The 24,185-nt window shown below is 36.8% G+C and overlaps 1 protein-coding gene across 1 annotated transcript; it reads right to left on the minus strand.

Annotated features, from left to right (window-relative positions):
- Window positions 1–13,772: 13,772 nt before the first annotated feature.
- On the minus strand, window positions 13,773–22,280 carry LOC146610993 (cadherin-13-like). Its single transcript, XM_085345304.1, has 19 exons — window positions 22,245–22,280; window positions 21,859–21,993; window positions 21,621–21,767; window positions 21,389–21,533; window positions 21,094–21,269; window positions 20,823–20,951; window positions 20,556–20,738; window positions 18,868–19,205; window positions 18,620–18,762; window positions 18,300–18,524; window positions 17,906–18,130; window positions 17,433–17,554; window positions 17,154–17,225; window positions 16,955–17,056; window positions 16,743–16,799; window positions 15,863–15,970; window positions 15,644–15,703; window positions 14,440–14,550; window positions 13,773–14,120 (listed from the first exon to the last, which is right to left on the minus strand). Exons 1-19 carry the CDS (start codon window positions 22,278–22,280, stop codon window positions 13,773–13,775), a joined length of 2,862 nt encoding a protein of 953 aa, XP_085201430.1.
- Window positions 22,281–24,185: the final 1,905 nt, after the last annotated feature.

A 24,185-nucleotide genomic window follows, 5' to 3' on the forward strand; every position in this document is an offset into this window, starting at 1 on the left:
GATGGCACCTTGTATAGCAACTGCCTGCTCCTTTTGGGCTTTTCACAAGATTTGTTGAACATACAACCTAAAATATCACAAGAACAGTTTTATAATTTGTCCAGTAGTGATAGTTGATAATAAAAGTGTCCAATGCCAATTTTTATTTGGACTTTGTGACTTTTGCAGGAATTAATTTTCGCACATGTCATACTCCTCTAAGTGGCCATGCATCACAGTTGAATGATTTGTGACAGGCTGCAATTCAGAGCCACTCATTAAAAAAAAAAAAACAGCTAAAAAATTGTATTATTACAAAAATATATATTTTGCAACACTTACTGGATTCGTTGTGACAGTTTTAACGTGAGATATTTCTTGCATCTGGTTCTCTTTTTGGTTCCCGACACCCGCTTCAGAAATAGTAATAGTGTTTTAAGTTTTTCCACCAAAACCAGTCACAATTGTACGGAAGAGGATTAGGGCCACTGGAAAAAAAAAAGAAAAAGAATTCTGACTTTAATCTCAGAATTCTGACTTTAATCCCAGAATTCTGAGAATAAAGTCAGAATTCTTTTTTTTTTTCCAGTGGCCCTAATCCTCTTCCGTAGTTATGTGTGTAGCAAGTGAAAATAAAATAAAATAAACAATAAAATCAAAGGTGAATCAAATAGACCAATATGGCAAGCCGGGATGGTCCATTTGGTAAAGTAAATCCGTTGGGTATCTTTCTTTGCCTTTAGACAATAATTCTGATGGCAAAAGCACCAAACGGGACAGGCGAAAAAACGAAAAGCGAAAAGTGCTTTAATTCATCTGATTTTTATTCCATTTTATAAATACATTCTTAAATAAATACACCTGATATAAACTTTTAAGTCAAAGCTTGAAAAATGTATTTTTGAGCTCATTAACAGCTGTTTATTTGGAGAGATGTAGTCCTTACTGGACAGCCAACACAAACATATGATTATATATGTAGTACATGATGCACTACCCGAGATTAAACAGTATCTCCAAAGTGTTGTGATTTACAGATTCGCTTGCTAGGCCTCTTTGGGTTTTTATAAGGAAGGGCATCCAGCATTAAAATGTGTTGGATCAAAACATGCTGCTACAGTCTGTAGCGACCCCTTGTGGATATGGGAGCAATCAAGTAGCACTGGAGGTTAAACAGAAATATTTAAAATGAGCTCAACCATAAACAACTGCATCATTAATACTGATTCACATAACACTGTAAGTACTTTTTCATTTGATTGAATTTATGTACAGTTTGGCATTAATACAGTTTTATGTGTAATATGCTATTGTTACTTTTGCTAAGGGATCTTACATGATTTCTCCAGCACGTCATTGTGAGCTCAAGGAAATAATTAGATATAAACTTTATAATATTTCAGCCAGTTAGGTGTGCAGAACAGTGGTGATGTAAGACTTTTGCACAGAACTGTACTGCAGCCTTCCCTGTTGAAGTTGATGTGGTTTTAGAGAATTCTGTCTCACATATTCTTGCAGTGGGCATGCTGGGGGGTGCCAATGCTACCCCTCAGCCTCCTAGTAGATACAACTGTGGTATCAATTTCAAACTCCTTGTCGTCTTGTTCTCAAGATATTGCATTCACAGAATTTTCAGAAAACCTGACCTCTGACCTGGAGGTCAAGGTCACCGAAATGCAAACTCATCTGAAATTTTTAGTAGCTGCACCTTTTGTATGAAATTCAAAATCCTACATCACCTCATTTTGTGGTCAAGGTAACTGGGATTCTGACCTTTTTGGGACCTGTACAACTGCAGTGAAAACTCTGGCTGCACTGACTGTCCCAAGTCTGATATTAGATGCATATCTAAAGATGCATGTGTAATTTACTTTTTGTGAATAAAATGTTGACAAGGTTGCCAAAAGCAGCACGATTTTATTAAGTGTGCAGTGTGAACCCTTACAGGAGGTTCTCACCTCACTTTCCACCATAAATTTGTTCTTGTGTTCCTTGTCTTGTCCTCAGACATTTTTCTTGAAAGCTGATTCCATTCCTTACAAGAGTTAATTAATAAATTATGTTGATTCTTCTAAAGACTAAACTTAGGAATGAATATGTATTCCTAAATGAACCCCCCCCCCCCCCCCCCCCCCCCCCCCCAAGGTTTATGATTATGGTAGTTGAGACATGCCATAATCAGTGGCGTAACCAAGCTGATGAGTAAATCAGATGCTATCATGTGAAATACGAACTACAAGCCATGATTCCATAGTTTGTAGACCCACCGGCAACAAACTGAAGTCTAAAATGGTTGTGGAGGAATTTTGTCCCATGTCGTTGGTTCTGTTTTATAAGGTTTGCAGGTTTTTATTTATGCAGAGTTTTTGTAAAGTCCTACCACAACGTGATTCGTTAGTTTTTTTTAGCTATTCTGTTGTAGATTTTCTGGTGTACTTGGAACCATTGTCCTGTTGCGTGACCCTTTTTTGGCCAAGCTTTAGTTGATGGACTTATTATGATTTATTATCAGTATTTTTCTGAACAAGTGGAGCAATAGAAGTTGACTGCTTTGAGACTGCTTCCTTTTTACTTACAGTTGTTTTTATCTCTTTTATGTTCAGATTTCCATCTGTTGCAATAGACTAATCTTTACTAAAAGCACATTTTGGCATCGAATATGTCACCCCAAATAAATAAAGCTTTGTCTACAGAAAAGTTTAGGATTTTGACTTTAACCCATCTGACAAATCTAAAGCTTTGATAAGAAACCTGAGAGTTATTTTACTCATCTTTGGATGTTTTTTAATTAGTGAGAAAAATGTGCAATGACAAAGCTTACAAGAATGCCATTTAGAATGAAAAACTAATTCAGTCAGGCTTGTGTAGAAGCTTCTGACAGATTTAGACATTAATGAAATGTGAGTAAGTCATTAGATATTTACTAAGTTTAGTAAATATAATTTTAATGCACTTCCCAACATTACCTTTGCTGGTATGAGTGTTCAGAAGTATTTTTACTGTATGAATATGGCTTAATATAACTAGGCACAAATACAAATATAACAATTTCTTTGTAAAACCACAAGGAGTCAGTGTTTCACAAGAATTAGATTAATAAACATGATAGTGATAGTTCTATAGTGAGAATCTTGTTTGAGAGGTTCAGATTAACACGTTTATTAGTATTACCACTATACAAACATTTGATGCACATAAAACATGGTTACAATGATCCTTAGCAGCATATTAACTAGTTTATTAGATGCACCCAGATGCTCAGACAGTGTGGGAGAAGGCCGACCATCCTCCTCACCGAAGCAGTCAGCAGACTTACTGTCCTGCATGTACAAACATGAAAACACCCATACAACCACAGATACCCGAGAGCACGCCCACGCCAGCACCTTTTGATAACGTGGAGTCTAAACAACAAAATGAGAACAAGTTTGACAAGTTTGTCGTGCCAAAATGGAAATACTGTGGAATTACATTACAGCGGCAGTCATCATTTATTCTGGAGAAAGCTTTTACTTGCACAAGACACACCTGCATGCCTTTAAGATTCATGCATTCAAGCTTAACTCTGTTTTTTTAAAGGCCTGACAACCTCTAATGGACAAAGAAAACAGTTCACACGCTTGAAATATATTATTTCGCAATAGAAAAAGATAAAAAAGTGACCTTAAAAAACACTTTTGAGAACAGAAGCTCAAGATAACCCAAACGAAAGTAGAAAGCATTACCCTCTTAGTACAATTGATCGTATGTTTCCCAAAGTGCAAATAAGCAGATTTGATAAATACCATATTCACCCCTCTGCATTAGTTTTTGCATTACCCAGTCTTTATTGTAAACATTATGACATGACACTGCATCTTACCATACCATGCTCCCAGACAACTGAATAAATATTTATGACTTTTCATATTGTACCTTATACTTGAGGTCTGGTGACTTTATTGTGAAATGTAAACCTCATTTAATGTGAGTTTCTGCCAGTTTAGTTCATGGCTTTCCTCTTGGACAAGAGTTGCTGTTTGGATTTTCTGTATTGTGGTGACATCACTAGGCATGCAGACTGAGGCCAGAGTAGTGAACTTGTCACACAGATCCATTTCAGGGTCAAAGGAAACATCAGCAATGGAGATTGAATCAAGCTCAAAGTTATGCTCTGTGTCTCCCTCCTCATTATATACACGAGGCAGATAATTGCCCAGTTCCTTTCCTTGTTCCTGGAGAGCATTTATCCTTTTTGGTATTACCTCATTTAGTAGCTGGTTTCGTTGGTCTAGTCCCATATAAATCTTAAAAAGTAGAAACAGGAAGTTGTATGAATTTTCTTTTTTGAAATATTATTATATTAGAATTTAAATAGGAATTAAGGTAAGACAAGACTTTGTAGTTGACCATAAATGACAAAACTGTAGAAAATGTTGCTTTACCCCATGCTTAGATTGAACCTGCAGATGTGCCGTTCCTTTGTTGGATGATCCTCCGAGTGACTGAAAAAATCAAGCATTTAAATAGTTAAGCAAAATTCTTAACACCGGACTATTTAAATATGACACATGTACTTAATGATAACAAGAGTAAGTACAAGTTTTAAAAGAAAAATCTCTGTACCATGCGCATAAAGCTTCCACGAGTAAAACCTTGTGCCATTGAGCTTTCCCTTTGAAAAGCTGAGATTATTGACCCGGTTTGTGATGCTCCACGTACGGCTTCATCTATCAGCTGAAAAGAAACCAAACAAACAAATGTCAAAGAATGACAGCATTTCATGGTTGAAATCATTTTAATTATGATTAGGCTTGTCCTCCAAGCCTATCATACTTGGATCATGTTAGAGCAAGGCTGTCAGTTGATACTGTACTTTTCTGTGTTTAAAACCTTTTAAAAATAAAAGAGCAAGGGACTAAAGAAGAACACATTACACAAGTTAAACCAAGTAGCATATATTATGCTACTTGCATACTACTTGCATAATAATATGCACACACAGTGGCTGCTCTCTGTCCCGACAAAACTGTGTTCCCGTCTTTGACTTGAATTAAGGATTTTTATCAGTTATTCAGTGTTTTAATGAGTATTTGGCAGCAGGATTATGTGTATATAATCATCTCCAATTATGTAATAATGCCAATATTCATCTTTATTATCTATCCTGTAATATGCGGCTGTTGTTACATCGACAATACCTGTTAACAACAAAATTTGTTCCATAGTAGGAATTGCATGCAACAGCCACTTCATTAGGAATAACTGTTCAACTGCTCATTAATGCACATTTCAAAAGATAAATAGACCTTCCAACTCAGGTTTGTTCACCATCATCTGGAAAAAAACAAAGATTTTTTTTTCTCTTTAGCTAACAGCGGTTTTCTTCACGAGCTAGCATAATAAGTGTGTCCTGTTTGGTGTTGTAAGTCAAGGATCAAGTAGACCGGAATTTCGCTATATATGATCTTTTTTCTTAACCAACATGAGGTTAAGAAGTCTGTAAAACCTCATAGCTGATTTTATTTCCTTTTTACTTTATCTCTGGATAAGTTAATTTAAAACAAAAATGTAACCCAGGCAATTCGATTTAAAGGAAGAGGACACTCAGCAATTTCTCCACTTTTAATTAAGTGTAGGGATGAACCTTTACAAGAGGTACTTACATCACTTTCCAGAATAAATTTGTTCTTTTGCTGGTCTCTTCAAATAGGTTATTTGAAAGAGCTGCAAAACACTATGCTTGATAGTTGGTATGAAGCATTTATGCTGATGCTCTCTGTAGTTTCCTCTTAAGACCAGACTTGGTCTGGTCTGTTCAAAGGACATTTTCCAGAAGGGTTTGTTCAGATACAGCTTTGTAAACCTAATCAACACTGTCATGTTTCCAGAGAGAAAATGCTTTCTCATTTCAAACAATTCATAAGTTTTCTGTCTTTTTCTTATTGTGCTCTCATTAACTTTAACATTTAACAAGCTAATTGAGGCCTACATAGTTAACAATTGTGGCATTGTGTTAACATACGCTCCCATTCTTCAGACTTGAAAACTGCTAAAACCTCTGCCTGCACTTGCTGATGATAACAGAAACATTTTTTAAGTTGTATCTTCAGGCATTTTGTTACTAACAGCCTGTCACAAAAACATAATTTGTTCTGATTCCAGGAGTTTATTTATAGGATTGTCGGTAGATTAACGGCATAAAATAACATTTTTGTACTAACAAGACAGGAAAGGATTCACAGAAAGCAAGTAAACTTGAAATTTAACCATAGGAAAAATTAAAACTATGCATTAAAAACTGTTGAGAATTCAAAATTAAAGTAAAATCAAAGTAAAAAGCATTTCCCTGTTATGACTGTTGATAACCACATTCACTATCTAACCACTATCACTGTCTAATGATATCTGCAGTGAAAGTAGCATGTGAACCATTCTCATCTCTAAAGTCAAGTTTTCTTTTCCCATAACCCAGACCCCATCATATCATACTATCATCTCACACAATTAAGCTATACTCTGGCTTTGCATTTTGTTAAGCTAATATTTAGATCAAGAGCAGCCATTTAAAATGCCTTACTTTTCATAATATTGTAATATACACTTATGAGACATATTAGAGACTATGAGTACATTTGAAGTTAGCGGGCTTGTTGATCAAGGCCAGAGTACGGATACCCCAGGCCATTTCAGGGTCAAAGGAAACATGAGAAACTGAGCTGGCACTGAGCTCAAAGTTGTGATCTGTGGAGAGCATCCTGCTGGAGAGTATTCAAATTCTGAAAAATATAGACAATGGGGTGAAAAAGAAGAGATAATACATTAATAACACAATCTAGCTGTTTAGATCTATGTTTGCTGGATTTATTACTTTTTTGCTATTGCCTTATTTAGTAGAATTTTTAGAGAATATAGACAGAATCCCATTCAAGTCTTGAAAGTTAGAAGTAGAAAGTTGTATGAATTAGCTTGTTTCAGATGACTTAACAATAGCAACAAAAGTCTCTGTAAAAACCTTTCACACGAAAAGGTCTCATATTGCTTTACCCCAGGCTTAGGTTGTCCCTGCAGATGTCTCATTGCCATGTTTGAGGACGCTTCCAGTGGCTGGAAAAATCAAGCATTTAAATGTTAATAGTTTTGACCAGGTTTGCAAAAGTCTTAACACCTGCTTTTAAAAATCTGACAGATTTACTCAGTTATAATAAGAATGATTATTATAATAATCTGTACCATGCGTAACATTTTCATGACTAAATGATTGAGCCTTCCTTTTGGGACTTTGAAATCAGTGCGCAGATTTCGGATACTCCAGGTACGGCTTTATTCATCACCTGAAAAGAAACCAAACAAAGAAATGTCAAACGTAATGTAATATCCAACGGTGCAATAGACTCACAATACTTGAAATGTGCAATTCCCTTGTATTCTTATTCCTATTTATTCTATTTATCCCTTTTGTATACTCTGTATTTATATATGTATCTGTATTTATATATGTGTATATATGGTATATTTCTGCTCACATTCTGTAACTTCTGTCGGTGCAGTGCTATTGGAAACCAGATTTCCTGAAGAAACCCACCTGAGGGATATTAAAGTTTCATCTAATCTAATCTAAACCATGGCAGTATTTCATGTTTGAAATACAGTTGTCATCCAAGCCCATCATGCTAAGCTGGCTTGATGTACTTTTGTAGTTAATCTTGGAAAAAGACAAAATTCAAAAGTTTTGACATCTTCTGTCCAAATTTCCAAACCTATATGTGACTTGGCTATTCTTAATGAAAATGTAAAAAAAAATAAAGACCTTTGACAAATAAACACTTATTTTCTTGGAACTATGTAGTTTTATTAAAGAGCAGAAAAGAAAACATTACACAAGCAGGAGTAAGTAGCATCTACAGGTGCACAAAACACCCGCAAAAACCTTTAAATGGTCTCTCAGTCTAGTTCTGTAGGCTACACAATCAAGGGGAAGACTGCTTACTTGACAGTTGTCCAAAAGACAACCATTGACACGTTGCACAAGGAGGGCAAGACACAAAAGGTCATTGCAAAAGAGGCTGGCTGTTCACAGAGCGCTATGTCCAAGCACATTAATAGAGAGGCAAAGGGAAGGAAAAGATGTGGTCGAAAAAACTGTACAAGCAACAGGGATAACTGCACCCTCGAGAGGACTGTGAAACAAAACGCCTTCAAAAATGTGGGGGAGATTCACAAAGAGTGGACTGCAACTGGAGTCAGTGCTTTAAGAACCACTACGCACAGATGTATGCAAGACATGGGATTCAGCTGTCGCATTCCTTGTGTCAAGCCACTGTTGAACAACAGACAGTGTCAGAAGGGTCTCGCCTTAACCCTAACCCTTGCCATGTCATCTGCTGGTGTTGCTCCACTGTGTTTTCTGAGGTCCAAAGTCAACACAGCCATATACCAGGAAGTTTTAGAGCACTTCATGCTTCCTGCTGCTGATCAACATTATGGAGATGCAGATTTCATTTTCCAACAGGACTTGGCACCTGCACACAGTGCCAAAGCTACCAGTATCTGGGACCATGGTATCCCTGTTCCTAATTGGCCAGCGAACTCACCTGACCTTAACCCCAGAGAAAATCTATGGGGTATTGTGAAGAGGAAGATGCGATTTGCGAGACCCGACAATGCAGAAGAGCTGAAGGCCACTATCAGAGCAACCTGGGCTCTCAGTGGGGCGATTGTGGCTCAAGAGTTTCGTCTTGTAATCGGAAGGTTGCCGATTCGAGCCCCGGCTCCGACAGTCTCGGTCGTTGTGTCCTTGGGCAAGACACTTCACCCGTTGTCTAGTGGTCAGAGGGCCTGGTGGCGCCATGTCTGGCAGCCTCACCTCTGTTAGTGTGCCCCAGGGCAGCTGTGGCTACAATGTAGCTTGCCATCACCAGTGCGTGATTGGGTGGATGACTGAATGTAGTGTAAAGCACTTTTGGGTCCATAGGGACTAAGTAAAGCGCTATACAAATGCATTTACCGTTTACCTGAGCAGTGCCACAGGCTGATCAAATCTATGCCATCCCGCAGTGCTGCAGTAATTCAGGTAAAAGGAGCCCCAACTACGGCAGAAATGAGCTTCCTCCGAAGGGTGGCTGGCCTCTCCCTTAGAGATAGGGTGAGAAGTTCGGCCATCCGGGAGGGGCTCAGAGTAGAGCAGCTGCTGCTCCACATCGAAAGGAGCCAGCTGAGGTGGTTCGGGCATCTGACAAGGATGCCCCCTGGGCGCCTCCTGGGTGAGGTGTTCCAGGCATGTCCCACCGGGAGGAGGCCCCGGGGCAGACCCAGGACACGCTGGAGAGATTATATCTCTCGGCTGGCCTGGGAACGCCTTGGTATTCCCCCGGATAAGCTGGAGGAGGTGGCTGGGGAGAGGGAGGTCTGGGCCTCTTTGCTTAGGCTGCTGCCCCCGCGACCCGGCCCCGGATAAAGCGGATGAAGATGGATGGATGGATGGAGCCCCAACTAAGTATTGCGTGCTGTACTTGCTCATACTTTTCAGTTGGCCAAGAATTCTAAAAATCCTTTCTTTGTATTGGTCTTAAGTAATATTCTACTTTTTTGAGATACTGAATTTGGGGTTTTCATTAGTTGTCAGTTATAGTCATCAAAATTAAAAGAAATAAACACTTGAAATATATCAGTCTGTGTGGAATGAATGTAACCATTATACAAGTCTCACTTTTCGAATGGAATTAGTGAAATAAATCAACTTTTTGATGATATTCTAATTACATGATTGGCACCTGTATTTAGGACAGTTTTGTGTTATTTCAGGTTTAATGTTTTTTTAACAGGATGATAAGTGTGTAATCAGCTCAAAGTAAATTGCGGTCACTCGTAATAGTAAAAAATAAGTTCAATGGCACAGACGATTAAGACACATTATATTTGGATTTATGTTACAATGATGGCACCTTGTATAGCAACTGCCTGCTCCTTTTGGGCTTTTCACAAGATTTGTTGAACATACAACCTAAAATATCACAAGAACAGTTTTATAATTTGTCCAGTAGTGATAGTTGATAATAAAAGTGTCCAATGCCAATTTTTATTTGGACTTTGTGACTTTTGCAGGAATTAATTTTCGCACGTCATACTCCTCTAAGTGGCCATGCATCACAGTTGAATGATTTGTGACAGGCTGCAATTCAGAGCCACTCATTAAAAAAAAAAAAAAAACAGCTAAAAAATTGTATTATTACAAAAATATATATTTTGCAACACTTACTGGATTCGTTGTGACAGTTTTAACGTGAGATATTTCTTGCATCTGGTTCTCTTTTTGGTTCCCGACACCTGCTTCAGAAATAGTAATAGTGTTTTAAGTTTTTCCACCAAAACCAGTCACAATTGTACGGAAGAGGATTAGGACCACTGGAAAAAAAAAAAAAAAGAATTCTGACTTTAATCCCAGAATTCTGAGAATAAAGTCAGAATTCTTTTTTTTTTTCCAGTGGCCCTAATCCTCTTCCGTAGTTATGTGTGTAGCAAGTGAAAATAAAATAAAATAAACAATAAAATCAAAGGTGAATCAAATAGACCAATATGGCAAGCCGGGATGGTCCATTTGGTAAAGTAAATCCGTTGGGTATCTTTCTTTGCCTTTAGACAATAATTCTGATGGCAAAAGCACCAAACGGGACAGGCGAAAAAACGAAAAGCGAAAAGTGCTTTAATTCATCTGATTTTTTTTCCATTTTATAAATACATTCTTAAATAAATACACCTGATATAAACTTTTAAGTCAAAGCTTGAAAAATGTATTTTTGAGCTCATTAACAGCTGTTTATTTGGAGAGATGTAGTCCTTACTGGACAGCCAACACAAACATATGATTATATATGTAGTACATGATGCACTACCCGAGATTAAACAGTATCTCCAAAGTGTTGTGATTTACAGATTCGCTTGCTAGGCCTCTTTGGGTTTTTATAAGGAAGGGCATCCAGCATTAAAATGTGTTGGATCAAAACATGCTGCTACAGTCTGTAGCGACCCCTTGTGGATATGGGAGCAATCAAGTAGCACTGGAGGTTAAACAGAAATATTTAAAATGAGCTCAACCATAAACAACTGCATCATTAATACTGATTCACATAACACTGTAAGTACTTTTTCATTTGATTGAATTTATGTACAGTTTGGCATTAATACAGTTTTATGTGTAATATGCTATTGTTACTTTTGCTAAGGGATCTTACATGATTTCTCCAGCACGTCATTGTGAGCTCAAGGAAATAATTAGATATAAACTTTATAATATTTCAGCCAGTTAGGTGTGCAGAACAGTGGTGATGTAAGACTTTTGCACAGAACTGTACTGCAGCCTTCCCTGTTGAAGTTGATGTGGTTTTAGAGAATTCTGTCTCACATATTCTTGCAGTGGGCATGCTGGGGGGTGCCAATGCTACCCCTCAGCCTCCTAGTAGATACAACTGTGGTATCAATTTCAAACTCCTTGTCGTCTTGTTCTCAAGATATTGCATTCACAGAATTTTCAGAAAACCTGACCTCTGACCTGGAGGTCAAGGTCACCGAAATGCAAACTCATCTGAAATTTTTAGTAGCTGCACCTTTTGTATGAAATTCAAAATCCTACATCACCTCATTTTGTGGTCAAGGTAACTGGGATTCTGACCTTTTTGGGACCTGTACAACTGCAGTGAAAACTCTGGCTGCACTGACTGTCCCAAGTCTGATATTAGATGCATATCTAAAGATGCATGTGTAATTTACTTTTTGTGAATAAAATGTTGACAAGGTTGCCAAAAGCAGCACGATTTTATTAAGTGTGCAGTGTGAACCCTTACAGGAGGTTCTCACCTCACTTTCCACCATAAATTTGTTCTTGTGTTCCTTGTCTTGTCCTCAGACATTTTTCTTGAAAGCTGATTCCATTCCTTACAAGAGTTAATTAATAAATTATGTTGATTCTTCTAAAGACTAAACTTAGGAATGAATATGTATTCCTAAATGAACCCCCCCCCCAAGGTTTATGATTATGGAAGTTGAGACATGCCATAATCAGTGGCGTAACCAAGCTGATGAGTAAATCAGATGCTATCATGTGAAATACGAACTACAAGCCATGATTCCATAGTTTGTAGACCCACCGGCAACAAACTGAAGTCTAAAATGGTTGTGGAGGAATTTTGTCCCATGTCGTTGGTTCTGTTTTATAAGGTTTGCAGGTTTTTATTTATGCAGAGTTTTTGTAAAGTCCTACCACAACGTGATTCGTTAGTTTTTTTTAGCTATTCTGTTGTAGATTTTCTGGTGTACTTGGAACCATTGTCCTGTTGCGTGACCCTTTTTTGGCCAAGCTTTAGTTGATGGACTTATTATGATTTATTATCAGTATTTTTCTGAACAAGTGGAGCAATAGAAGTTGACTGCTTTGAGACTGCTTCCTTTTTACTTACAGTTGTTTTTATCTCTTTTATGTTCAGATTTCCATCTGTTGCAATAGACTAATCTTTACTAAAAGCACATTTTGGCATCGAATATGTCACCCCAAATAAATAAAGCTTTGTCTACAGAAAAGTTTAGGATTTTGACTTTAACCCATCTGACAAATCTAAAGCTTTGATAAGAAACCTGAGAGTTATTTTACTCATCTTTGGATGTTTTTTAATTAGTGAGAAAAATGTGCAATGACAAAGCTTACAAGAATGCCATTTAGAATGAAAAACTAATTCAGTCAGGCTTGTGTAGAAGCTTCTGACAGATTTAGACATTAATGAAATGTGAGTAAGTCATTAGATATTTACTAAGTTTAGTAAATATAATTTTAATGCACTTCCCAACATTACCTTTGCTGGTATGAGTGTTCAGAAGTATTTTTACTGTATGAATATGGCTTAATATAACTAGGCACAAATACAAATATAACAATTTCTTTGTAAAACCACAAGGAGTCAGTGTTTCACAAGAATTAGATTAATAAACATGATAGTGATAGTTCTATAGTGAGAATCTTGTTTGAGAGGTTCAGATTAACACGTTTATTAGTATTACCACTATACAAACATTTGATGCACATAAAACATGGTTACAATGATCCTTAGCAGCATATTAACTAGTTTATTAGATGCACCCAGATGCTCAGACAGTGTGGGAGAAGGCCGACCATCCTCCTCACCGAAGCAGTCAGCAGACTTACTGTCCTGCATGTACAAACATGAAAACACCCATACAACCACAGATACCCGAGAGCACGCCCACGCCAGCACCTTTTGATAACGTGGAGTCTAAACAACAAAATGAGAACAAGTTTGACAAGTTTGTCATGCCAAAATGGAAATACCGTGGAATTACATTACAGCGGCAGTCATCATTTATTCTGGAGAAAGCTTTTACTTGCACAAGACACACCTGCATGCCTTTAAGATTCATGCATTCAAGCTTAACTCTGTTTTTTTAAAGGCCTGACAACCTCTAATGGACAAAGAAAACAGTTCACACGCTTGAAATATATTATTTCGCAATAGAAAAAGATAAAAAAGTGACCTTAAAAAACACTTTTGAGAACAGAAGCTCAAGATAACCCAAACGAAAGTAGAAAGCATTACCCTCTTAGTACAATTGATCGTATGTTTCCCAAAGTGCAAATAAGCAGATTTGATAAATACCATATTCACCCCTCTGCATTAGTTTTTGCATTACCCAGTCTTTATTGTAAACATTATGACATGACACTGCATCTTACCATACCATGCTCCCAGACAACTGAATAAATATTTATGACTTTTCATATTGTACCTTATACTTGAGGTCTGGTGACTTTATTGTGAAATGTAAACCTCATTTAATGTGAGTTTCTGCCAGTTTAGTTCATGGCTTTCCTCTTGGACAAGAGTTGCTGTTTGGATTTTCTGTATTGTGGTGACATCACTAGGCATGCAGACTGAGGCCAGAGTAGTGAACTTGTCACACAGATCCATTTCAGGGTCAAAGGAAACATCAGCAATGGAGATTGAATCAAGCTCAAAGTTATGCTCTGTGTCTCCCTCCTCATTATATACACGAGGCAGATAATTGCCCAGTTCCTTTCCTTGTTCCTGGAGAGCATTTATCCTTTTTGGTATTACCTCATTTAGTAGCTGGTTTCGTTGGTCTAGTCCCATATAAATCTTAAAAAGTAGAAACAGGAAGTTGTATGAATTTTCTTTTTTGAAATATTATTATATTAGAATTTAAATAGGAATTAAGGTAAGACAAGACTTTGTAGTTGACCATAAATGACAAAACTGTAGAAAATGTTGCTTTACCCCATGCTTAGATTGAACCTGCAGATGTGCCGTTCCTTTGTTGGATGATCCTCCGAGTGACTGAAAAAATCAAGCATTTAAATAGTTAAGCAAAATTCTTAACACCGGACTATTTAAATATGACACATGTACTTAATGATAACAAGAGTAAGTACAAGTTTTAAAAGAAAAATCTCTGTACCATGCGCATAAAGCTTCCACGGGTAAAACCTTGTGCCATTGAGCTTTCCCTTTGAAAAGCTGAGATTATTGACCCGGTTTGTGATGCTCCACGTACGGCTTCATCTATCAGCTGAAAAGAAACCAAACAAACAAATGTCAAAGAATGACAGCATTTCATGGTTGAAATCATTTTAATTATGATTAGGCTTGTCCTCCAAGCCTATCATACTTGGATCATGTTAGAGCAAGGCTGTCAGTTGATACTGTACTTTTCTGTGTTTAAAACCTTTTAAAAATAAAAGAGCAAGGGACTAAAGAAGAACACATTACACAAGTTAAACCAAGTAGCATATATTATGCTACTTGCATACTACTTGCATAATAATATGCACACACAGTGGCTGCTCTCTGTCCCGACAAAACTGTGTTCCCGTCTTTGACTTGAATTAAGGATTTTTATCAGTTATTCAGTGTTTTAATGAGTATTTGGCAGCAGGATTATGTGTATATAATCATCTCCAATTATGTAATAATGCCAATATTCATCTTTATTATCTATCCTGTAATATGCGGCTGTTGTTACATCGACAATACCTGTTAACAACAAAATTTGTTCCATAGTAGGAATTGCATGCAACAGCCACTTCATTAGGAATAACTGTTCAACTGCTCATTAATGCACATTTCTAATTAGCCAACCACATTCCATCAACTCAGTGTTACTGGCAGAGGGGTGATGGGGAGACGGGTGAACAGCTTTGAGTTGCTAGGATGGCAACAGTAAAAACTACTCGATCCTCCCAGGGTAGGCAGAAGTGCATCTCTTAATGGAAACAGGGAAACCTGAAACCAATGGGCTACAGTCTTCTGATGGCTCCTTCCAGTAAAATAATGTGCAACACCAAAACTGGTTTCTTGAACATAACAATGACTTCGCTATACTCAAATGGCATACTTTAATTCACAGTCTCCAGATCTCAATCCAGCAGAGCATCTATGGGATGTGGTGGAATTGGAGATTTGCACTTCTGCAAAATTTGTTAAACACTATCATATCAATAGGAACCAACATTTCTGAGGTATACTTCTAGCACCTTGTTGAATACATCCCATTATGACGACAAAAGGGTACTTGCAAGGTGTAACTAACAAAGTGGCTGGTGAGTGGAAATTATAAAATAGTTCTGGAAAATTTAACATCAAAAGGACTCATGTTGCTTTACCCCATGCCTGGATTGCCACTGGAGATGTTTCATTCCACTATTTGATATTGCTCCCAGTGACTGGAAAAATCAAGCATTAACTGGTTAATACTTTTGAAACTTCACAGAAAAGCAAAATGTCAAGAACCAGCAAAATCCTTAACAACCACTTCGTCAAACAGATGTACTCAATACTACTACTACTACTAATTATACTAATACTAATAATAATCTCAGTACCTTCCGCATGATGGTTCCACGAATAAATGCTGACCCTGATCCTTCCCCCCGGTACTGTGAGGTTAGTGAGTTCATTTGTGATCCTCCATGTACTGCTTCATTCATCAGCTGAAGAAAAAACCGCAAAACAAACACATCAAACCATGACATTGTTTCCTGGCACAAATGATTTCAATAAGAATCCATTTGCTAAAGTCTATGATAACATACAATGTAAAAAAGCAAGGCCAGCAGATTGTTCTGTGCTTTTTTAGTTTTCAATCAATCTCATAAAAAAAGGACCAAAACCCGAAAGAAATAAAGACTTCGTTTTTTGTTCTAAGGCTAAACAGTTTCTTGAAAGAGCAGGGGACTAACCCTACATCTCAACTGTGAAGCAAATGGGCTACAGCAGCAGCAGATGACCACACTGTCACTCTTGTCAACTAAAAACAGGAAACTGAGGCTATGTTTTACATAGGCTCACCAAAAACAGACAAGAGAACATTGGATGTATTGGCTTCTGTTGTGAAGTATATGATAGGAACAGTTGCATAAACAACATCTAAGCACAGGTTCATCCATCCTTATAGAAATGATTCAATCAGGTGGGGGTGATGTAATGGCGTGGGCGATATTTTCTTGGTATACTTTGGACCCCTTAGGACAAAGTCAACATCATTTAAATGCCACAGCCTACCTGAGTATTACTGCTGACCACGTCTGTCCCTTTATGACCACAGTGTACCCAAATTTGGATGGCTGCTTCCAGCAAAATAAGGCACCATGTCACAAATCTCAAATCATTTCATGCTGGTTTCTTGTAGAATTAAGTCAGTTCTGACAGAAAAGGTGGTCCAGCACTTTCAGAAGGTTTCATATGAAAAGAAATATTACATACCCCACTCACAGATTGTCCCTGGTGATATCCCATTCCCACGTTTGATCCCCGCTGTGACTGAAAAATCAAGCATTTAAATACTTCTGAGATTTGATAAATTTCATGAACAGAAAATTATGATGAGCAAAATTCTTAACTTCTACCTGTTTAAGTATCACAGGTTTACTTAGTGATAATAACAAATAAAACAACAGTAATCATAATATCTGTACCATGTGCATAAAGCTTCCACGAATGAAAGGTTGTGCCACCGAGCTTTCTTTTTGATACTTGAGGAATTCTGTGCTGGTTTCTGAGTCATTTAGAAGAAACGCCTGAAAAACATCAAATATTTCTCACAATGCATGGTATATTACAAAAATGCTCTTTACAAACTAGTTATTACAATAATATATATTTTGTAGCACTTACTGGACTCATTTTCACAGTTTTAACTTGAGATATTTCTTGCATCGCATTTCCATTCTGATTCACAATGGCCACCTTGACAAAGTAATGATGTTTTAAGGTTTTTATACCAAAAACGAGAAGTTATGTTTACATAATTTCAGTCATTACAATTGCTGAAGTAGGGATAATTACTTTTAAAAAGTCAGGCAAAATGAATCTTTAATTTAAAAACCAACAAATATCTGTGTGAGTGAGCATTTGAGTGTGTGTGTAAGTGTGATTTATGATAAATGTATTTACCGAACAGTCTGTTCCTGGATTCTCAGTGTTAGACTTCATCAGTTGTTGTTCAGAAGATAAATCCTCTTTGATTTCCAAGATCTGTTTTTTGCAGGACATCAGAAGAGCCAAAAGTAGCAAACCTGGAGCATAAAGACCACACACACAAATATATGACATACAAAACATGCTAGATGTTTATTGCTGTTATAATTCTGTTATTTTTACTTTAAATAAATATTTAAAAAAAACTGTTTTTCAAAATCTTAACAAGTATAAAAATAAGTACTTAAATCTAACTGAAAAACACCCATCGAAAACTCATTTACATTTTTTTCCTGAAGAAGTCCAAAGCTTATTATTAAAGTCAAAGTTATTTCTTATTGTTAGACCTTTTTTATTATTACATTTTAATCGTTTTTAAATAACAACAACAAATATAAATGAGGATATCTTATTTATAATGATGGAAATATTTGAAACATGTGTCCAACCTGTGATCAGCAGCATGGCCAAAAAAATCATTCCCACTCCCCCTGCTCCTAGTGTGGTGCCAGATGTCCTCAAATGACAGTTTGGGGTTTCTGAGTCTAAGCAGCTGCAAACAGTAACTGACAGGTTGTGGAAAGCTGATTTCCCCTGTTGGTCAGAAACTTCTAGCGACAGCTCATGGTGATTGGAATGAACTGTAGGCTCTTTAACCAAGTTGACTGAATAACCTGTGTGTCCAAAATGAATACATAATCAGATGTATAACAGTCATTGTGGCAGTCTATGTATATACTACTTATACTTTTATATAAAGGAGGCTTAGAAGTATATTTAATACAGGTGACATTGTTTTTGTGAGTAATATAAGGTTGAGTATCTGCAGACTCTAAAGCTTACCAGTGACAGGGTCAATCTTCCACTTGCCCTCAACATCTCCATGGAGCTTGAAGGTGAAAGGGCCACTGTAGGGCTCAACATCTGAGTCCAAGGCTGTGATGTTGGCAAAGGATTGTCCGTCAGATTGGCACATTTCAATTGTGCTTACAACCAGGTATGGAGTATGATCATTGTCATCTCTAACATAGATACTAAGAGTTGCAGTGCTTGTCATTTGTGGTTTCCCTGGTGATGAAAAAGTATTGCAACTTGTTTAGAAATGTAATGAGGAAATGTAAATGAATAATTGGCCAAATATGTAAATACTTGTCGATTCATACCATCGTCAACAGCACATATTGTGACTACATAAATGTTGTCTTTAACAAACTCTGACTCTCGATCCAAGGGCTTTGATGTTGTTATGTTTCCAGTGTCAGGGTCCACTTTAATCCAACCAGCTGGATCGTGTCCTATAATGTATCTGAAATGGTTTGTTAGTCATTTTCAAAGTGTCTACTGATGTAGTAATGCTGTATGTTTTTGTCTTGTAGAAGTGACATGTAGTTGTATAGTTGTCAAGACTTACTTAAATGTGTTTTTGTTGGCAACATCAGGGTCTTTAGCTGTGAGTGTTGCCAGGTATTGGCCTTCCTTAACATTCTCAGTGACCACAGTTTCTATGGAAGTCTTGTCAAAAACTGGAGGCTCATTGACATCCTCAACAGCCACGATCACTTGACGGCTGGATGCAACTGCTCCAGCCACGAAGCTCATTGCAGACCCAGTAGCAGCGGAACCAGATATGGTAACTACTTTCCAAAGACCAATGGAGCTGCGTTTTTCCACTTTGCATGAATAATAGGGGATCTCATTCTCTACAGTGATAGCTATATTCTTCAGAGCACCATCTTCATAGTTTAAAGCCTGTAAAAGAGCATAACTGTTGGAGTCAAATTGTTAAATGTTGTCATTGTGTTACTTAAATTTGTAAATCATGGAAATAAAAGGCTGCGAGGAAGGCTGTTTATTTGATTCTGGCTAGGAGACAGGTGAGGAGTGTTCAGCTCCCACCGCCAGTCTCCCTTGCTAGCAAGTAAAAGCTGTTCATCTTGCTTCCTTGCTTGACGTTAACGGGAATAGGTTTCTAAACCAGCGGGGCCTGTGGAAGCGCAGACCCAACAATAACTTATCATATTTTTCCAGGGCTTTTTAAATCATAGCTTTGGTTAAAACTGTTTGCTACCCGATTAAAATTGCTTTTAGCTTGAATAAAGCCATATCGATTTGTTAAAATCCCGAATCGATTTTTAAATATAAATGTACTTTGCCAGAAATGCCAGAATCTCACAAAACTATTTCAGCAACCACAAAACAGCTAAAACAGTAAATGAAAGCAGGTAAATGGATTCCACAAAAAGACTCTCGCACAGAGCGCGGACCCGATGCATCACAGTGAGTGAGATTTCGGCTTTCTTTCACATAAACAGTCAGTGCTGAAAGTCGACAGCTCACAGATTCTGATAGGTCGGGGCTGCGCTTTGTGTTTTTGTCTTTTTTTGCACTAGATTGTAAAGCTGTAGGTTTTGTCCCTCTCCAACCAAAATAGACTGAACCAGCAGCAAAAGAAGATCAAAACTATGCTTCGCCGCTTCACATTTCACTTTACATAAACATCGTCATGAATTCCCTCTTACTTTTGCTGTTTTGCTTCCACTATGATAAAATCACACTTCCTGCACAGCTCTCTCTCTCTCAGTGCACTTCAAGAACAGTTTCCCCATCTCAAATCTGTTTTCTGCATGATTTGCTTGCTTATTTCCAAGCAGTCTACTGTTGTTTACAGCACTGTTGGTCACTGCTTTTTCTTATATAAATGACTTCTGACAACAAAGTCTCATTTCTGCTGTTCAATACTGAATAAATATAAACTTTTTAAACTTATGCGAAATTGCAAAACGCTTAGCTGTGTCTAATAAAACCACTGTAATTTTGTTCTGCTTCACTTTAGCAGCATCAGGTATGTTCATATGCTGAGTCATGGTTTTCTTCCATTTTTGTTCTACTTCAAATTATTTTTAAGGTTATCTGCTATAAAAAGCCAGGCCAGGAAAATCTCTTTCATATTTTTCTGTGTTTTATATACTAATTTTTGAAGATAAAAAAGAGCTTATGTTGGTTAATTTAAAAAATGCAACAGGGTTTTTACCACAGAGACTGTTTTGAACTACTTAGATTGGAAAGTTTAGTCTACTGTAAACATAATCACAAAAATACCTTTTCCACATGGAGTAGTCCATCGTTTGTCTCAGGATCTGTAGTTATTCTAAAGTTGTTGTTTGTGTCTCCTTGGATTGTATATTTGGCTCTCCATGCTGGGGTTCCTCTGGTGTCTTCATCATGAACTTGTATACGTGAAACAAGAACATTTGTCTGTCCTTCTTTCACTTTTTCTGGGCCCTTGGGTCACAAAAGAGGAAGATGTAAAATAGGAAATGATTTTCATTGAATAAATTATTGTGACTGAAATAAGTAACTGCTAACTGTTTGCTGTGTGATGACAGGAAGGTGATTATTTCCATCTTCTATATTGATTATGATGGTGCAGGAGGTGGATAGCGGTTTTTCTCCATTGTCTTTGGCCTCCACTATAATGGTGTATTTCTCAGCTGTCTGATGGAGAAAAATAAAATTTTGCTCATCTTGAATGGATGTCAAAAATATTGAATTTAGTTGTACTATTGAAATTTGAGGAGATTCATGTTGAAAGATTAAAATGGAAAGTTTTAATTTTTCAAGCAGTAATTTCTCTCACCTCATGGTCCAGACATCCTTTAAAAGAAATGACTCCAATGCCTGTCTCATCGATCTCTTTGATGTAGAACTCAAGATCCTTAGGTTTAGGTTTGACTGAAACTATGTTAAGGTCAACTTTGTTATATATCTCACTTATGTCTTGATCTGTTGCTTGAATTCTACCCACTTCAGTGCCTGTTAGTATCAAAAGGAAATAATGATTATTTTGTTTAGATTCACTGTCACAAAAACATAATTTTGACACCGTAGCATTAGTAATTTAAATAATATTTCTTTCCAAATGAGAAAATTACCCTGTGATGTTGACTCTTTTATGGTGAAAGTGTACTTTTCAAACAGAAATTTTGGAGGGTTGTCGTTTGTGTCCAAAATCTCTATATAAATCCCGAGCTGTGTCTCTATTTCATGTTTTTCTCTGTCAAGTGCTTTAAATTTAAGCTGCAATGGAAAGATGAAATAATCAAACCTCACTCCATGCATAGCTTTTACTTTCCATTTAGATATTTTTTTAAAATTTCTTCTTACCTTAAGAGTTTTATATTGTTCGTAGTCCACCGAACGGAGGACCTTTATTTCTCCTGTATATGAATTGATTTCTAACACTTGCGTTGGTTCCTCATCGACACCTTCTCCTTGTATCATAAAAAGAACGAGGCCCTTCTCAACCTCAATCTGTATCAAACATAAGACACACGAGCAGTGAATTTTGGAATTATCTTTCCTTATTTCATGATATGTGTTACATTTTAAGGCATACACTCACTTTGCCCAGTGAATATGGGAAAGGTCCCTGATAACCTTCATCAATAGTAAAGGAATTAATGATCCAGTTTCTTTTTTGACGCAGCAAAAGTTGTGAAGATGATCTGTGGACTCCCCAACACTGCAAAAGATCACACTGGAAAGATTTCTTGCAGTAAATGTGCAGCACAGCATATTTATGAGTATCATATATATTATATATTATATTATATTCTTAGCAGATTTTTAATCTTTAAACACTGGCTATAACTCAGTATAATGTTGACAGACATAATCGTCATAAACACAATTAGTAAAACAATTAGACATATTTTTAAAATATTTGTGTTGAAATTTATGGCAGAAGTAATAAAAGATTACATGTAGTTTTACATACTTAAGCCTTACCAGAATCAAAAGTAGAATTGGGTGTATTAGTTCCATTTTATATCCACAGAACGGCTAGTTTTGAAGTGAATTCGTTGCAGACTACTACTTGAATGCACTTGAGTAGAAACTCAGCTGCATGCCAATGTGAGCTTTGGCAGAGAGATACCGGTGGGAGGGATATCTTTATAAATCAGCTGTATACGTCTAGCCATGAGGTAATCGTAATCTTTATCTGTATCTGTATGGGTGTGTACAGTTTTCACCTTGACTAACAGTACCCGCTTGCTTGAGAACCTATAATGATGCTAGAAAAGAAAAGAAAAAAACCCCAACTAAAAATCACGTAAAATCACATTTAAAAACATAATTAGTCTATGATATTATATTATGTATTATAATATATTATATAATATAGAATAGAATAGAATAGATAGAATTGCATTGTATTGTATTGCATCTGTGTGTCTGTGAGTATATGTATTTGTAACTGTATCTTGGGCAACTTTTATAGGTTCACTTAAATACATTGGAATAGATTATGGGTTTTTGCAACAGGCTAATCACCACAAAATGTCTAAAGGGACAATTTAAGATTTTTTGCTCACTTGTCTGTGTGCGCACACAACACACACCTTGATTTAGATACCTTTTGTGATTGAAGCGGCTATTTACAGAAAGGCAAGCAGACATGGTCGCCCCCTCAAACCACACAACAACAAAAATATATAAAAATATATCTACAATTACCAAATATGTTCTGTTAGCTGACACAAGTGGTGGAGGCATTTTTGCAAGGTCAGTGTTAAATGGCTTAAATGAAGAAAATCCCCCACACACAATTCTCTTCTAAAAGATTTAGAAAAATTACAAAAATGTCCAAATATGAAACAAACGAAGGCTGGCTAAAGATTGTTACACAATACTGATTGTATTTTAATACAGACAATTTAAATGTTGACAATAAAGACTAATACATGTAGTCACAGCACTGATTCAAGGGAATCAAGGACAAATGCGTTGTTTGATTTGCTCCGGATGTCACACATTGGAGTAACCTCACTTCAGAGTTAACTGCATTCCATTTGTAAAGTTGGAAAAGCAACTTTTTAAATGCTCTATGTCAAGGTACAATCATTCATCAATTACCATTAATATAGTACAAGGCCTTTTGTGTGATTAAAACCGCTTCATATTCACAAATAGAACATGGTTAGTGTTCTGTGTATGATTTATTTAGTGAGTCTCAAATGCACAGAAGTAGCTGTACAGATTCCAAGTTTTACAGGTTCCCTGCTGTTTATACGCAAAGCTGTCATAGGATTGTGAAATCTTGGTCGTATGGCTTCTCTGACTTTATGAATTTTATACACAAATTCAGAATTTCTACTTCAAATCAAATGCAGCAAAAAATACAGAGGCCACACATGACTTATTTGTTTCATGGTGGTAACCCGAGCCCTTGCGTGCACAAGTTAGCACATGATACAACATTATTAGAATTGCAAGATGGCAAAAGTTTTGGGAGATCTTGCAAAAGTTCATCTTTATTTTTTTTTCTCCAATGTCACTTGCGGGGCTCTGTACAGGTCAATTATCCAAACTAAGTCTAAAACGAATTATATTTTTAAAGTTTTTGTTTTAATGTTTTTAATCTAGTGCTTGTTAAAATGTTTACCTAAACACATATAGTCCAAGAGTTTGGTTGAGGCTTTCAGCACCTTTTTGTCTTGAAGTGTACCTTTTCTCATTGTGTCCAGATGTTCTAAACCTTAAGAGACCACAACAGGTGTTTCCAAAATGCGCCTGGCATGTTCAGACTTCTAGTGGAAGTCAGTTACAAGTATAGAATGTTGGGGATAGGCTACACAAGCCTTTCAGTGTTTCAGGTCTTACAGATCTTACCAAAGCTACTTGACAATGCTTTTGTTGCAATTGTGGTAAAGACGGGATGAAGTCATT

The sequence above is a fragment of the Diplotaxodon limnothrissa genome, linkage group LG20 (assembly GCF_057381915.1).
Source record: "Diplotaxodon limnothrissa isolate DT_005_m linkage group LG20, D_limnothrissa_male_GT1.1, whole genome shotgun sequence".
Classification (NCBI taxonomy): Eukaryota; Metazoa; Chordata; class Actinopteri; order Cichliformes; family Cichlidae; genus Diplotaxodon; species Diplotaxodon limnothrissa.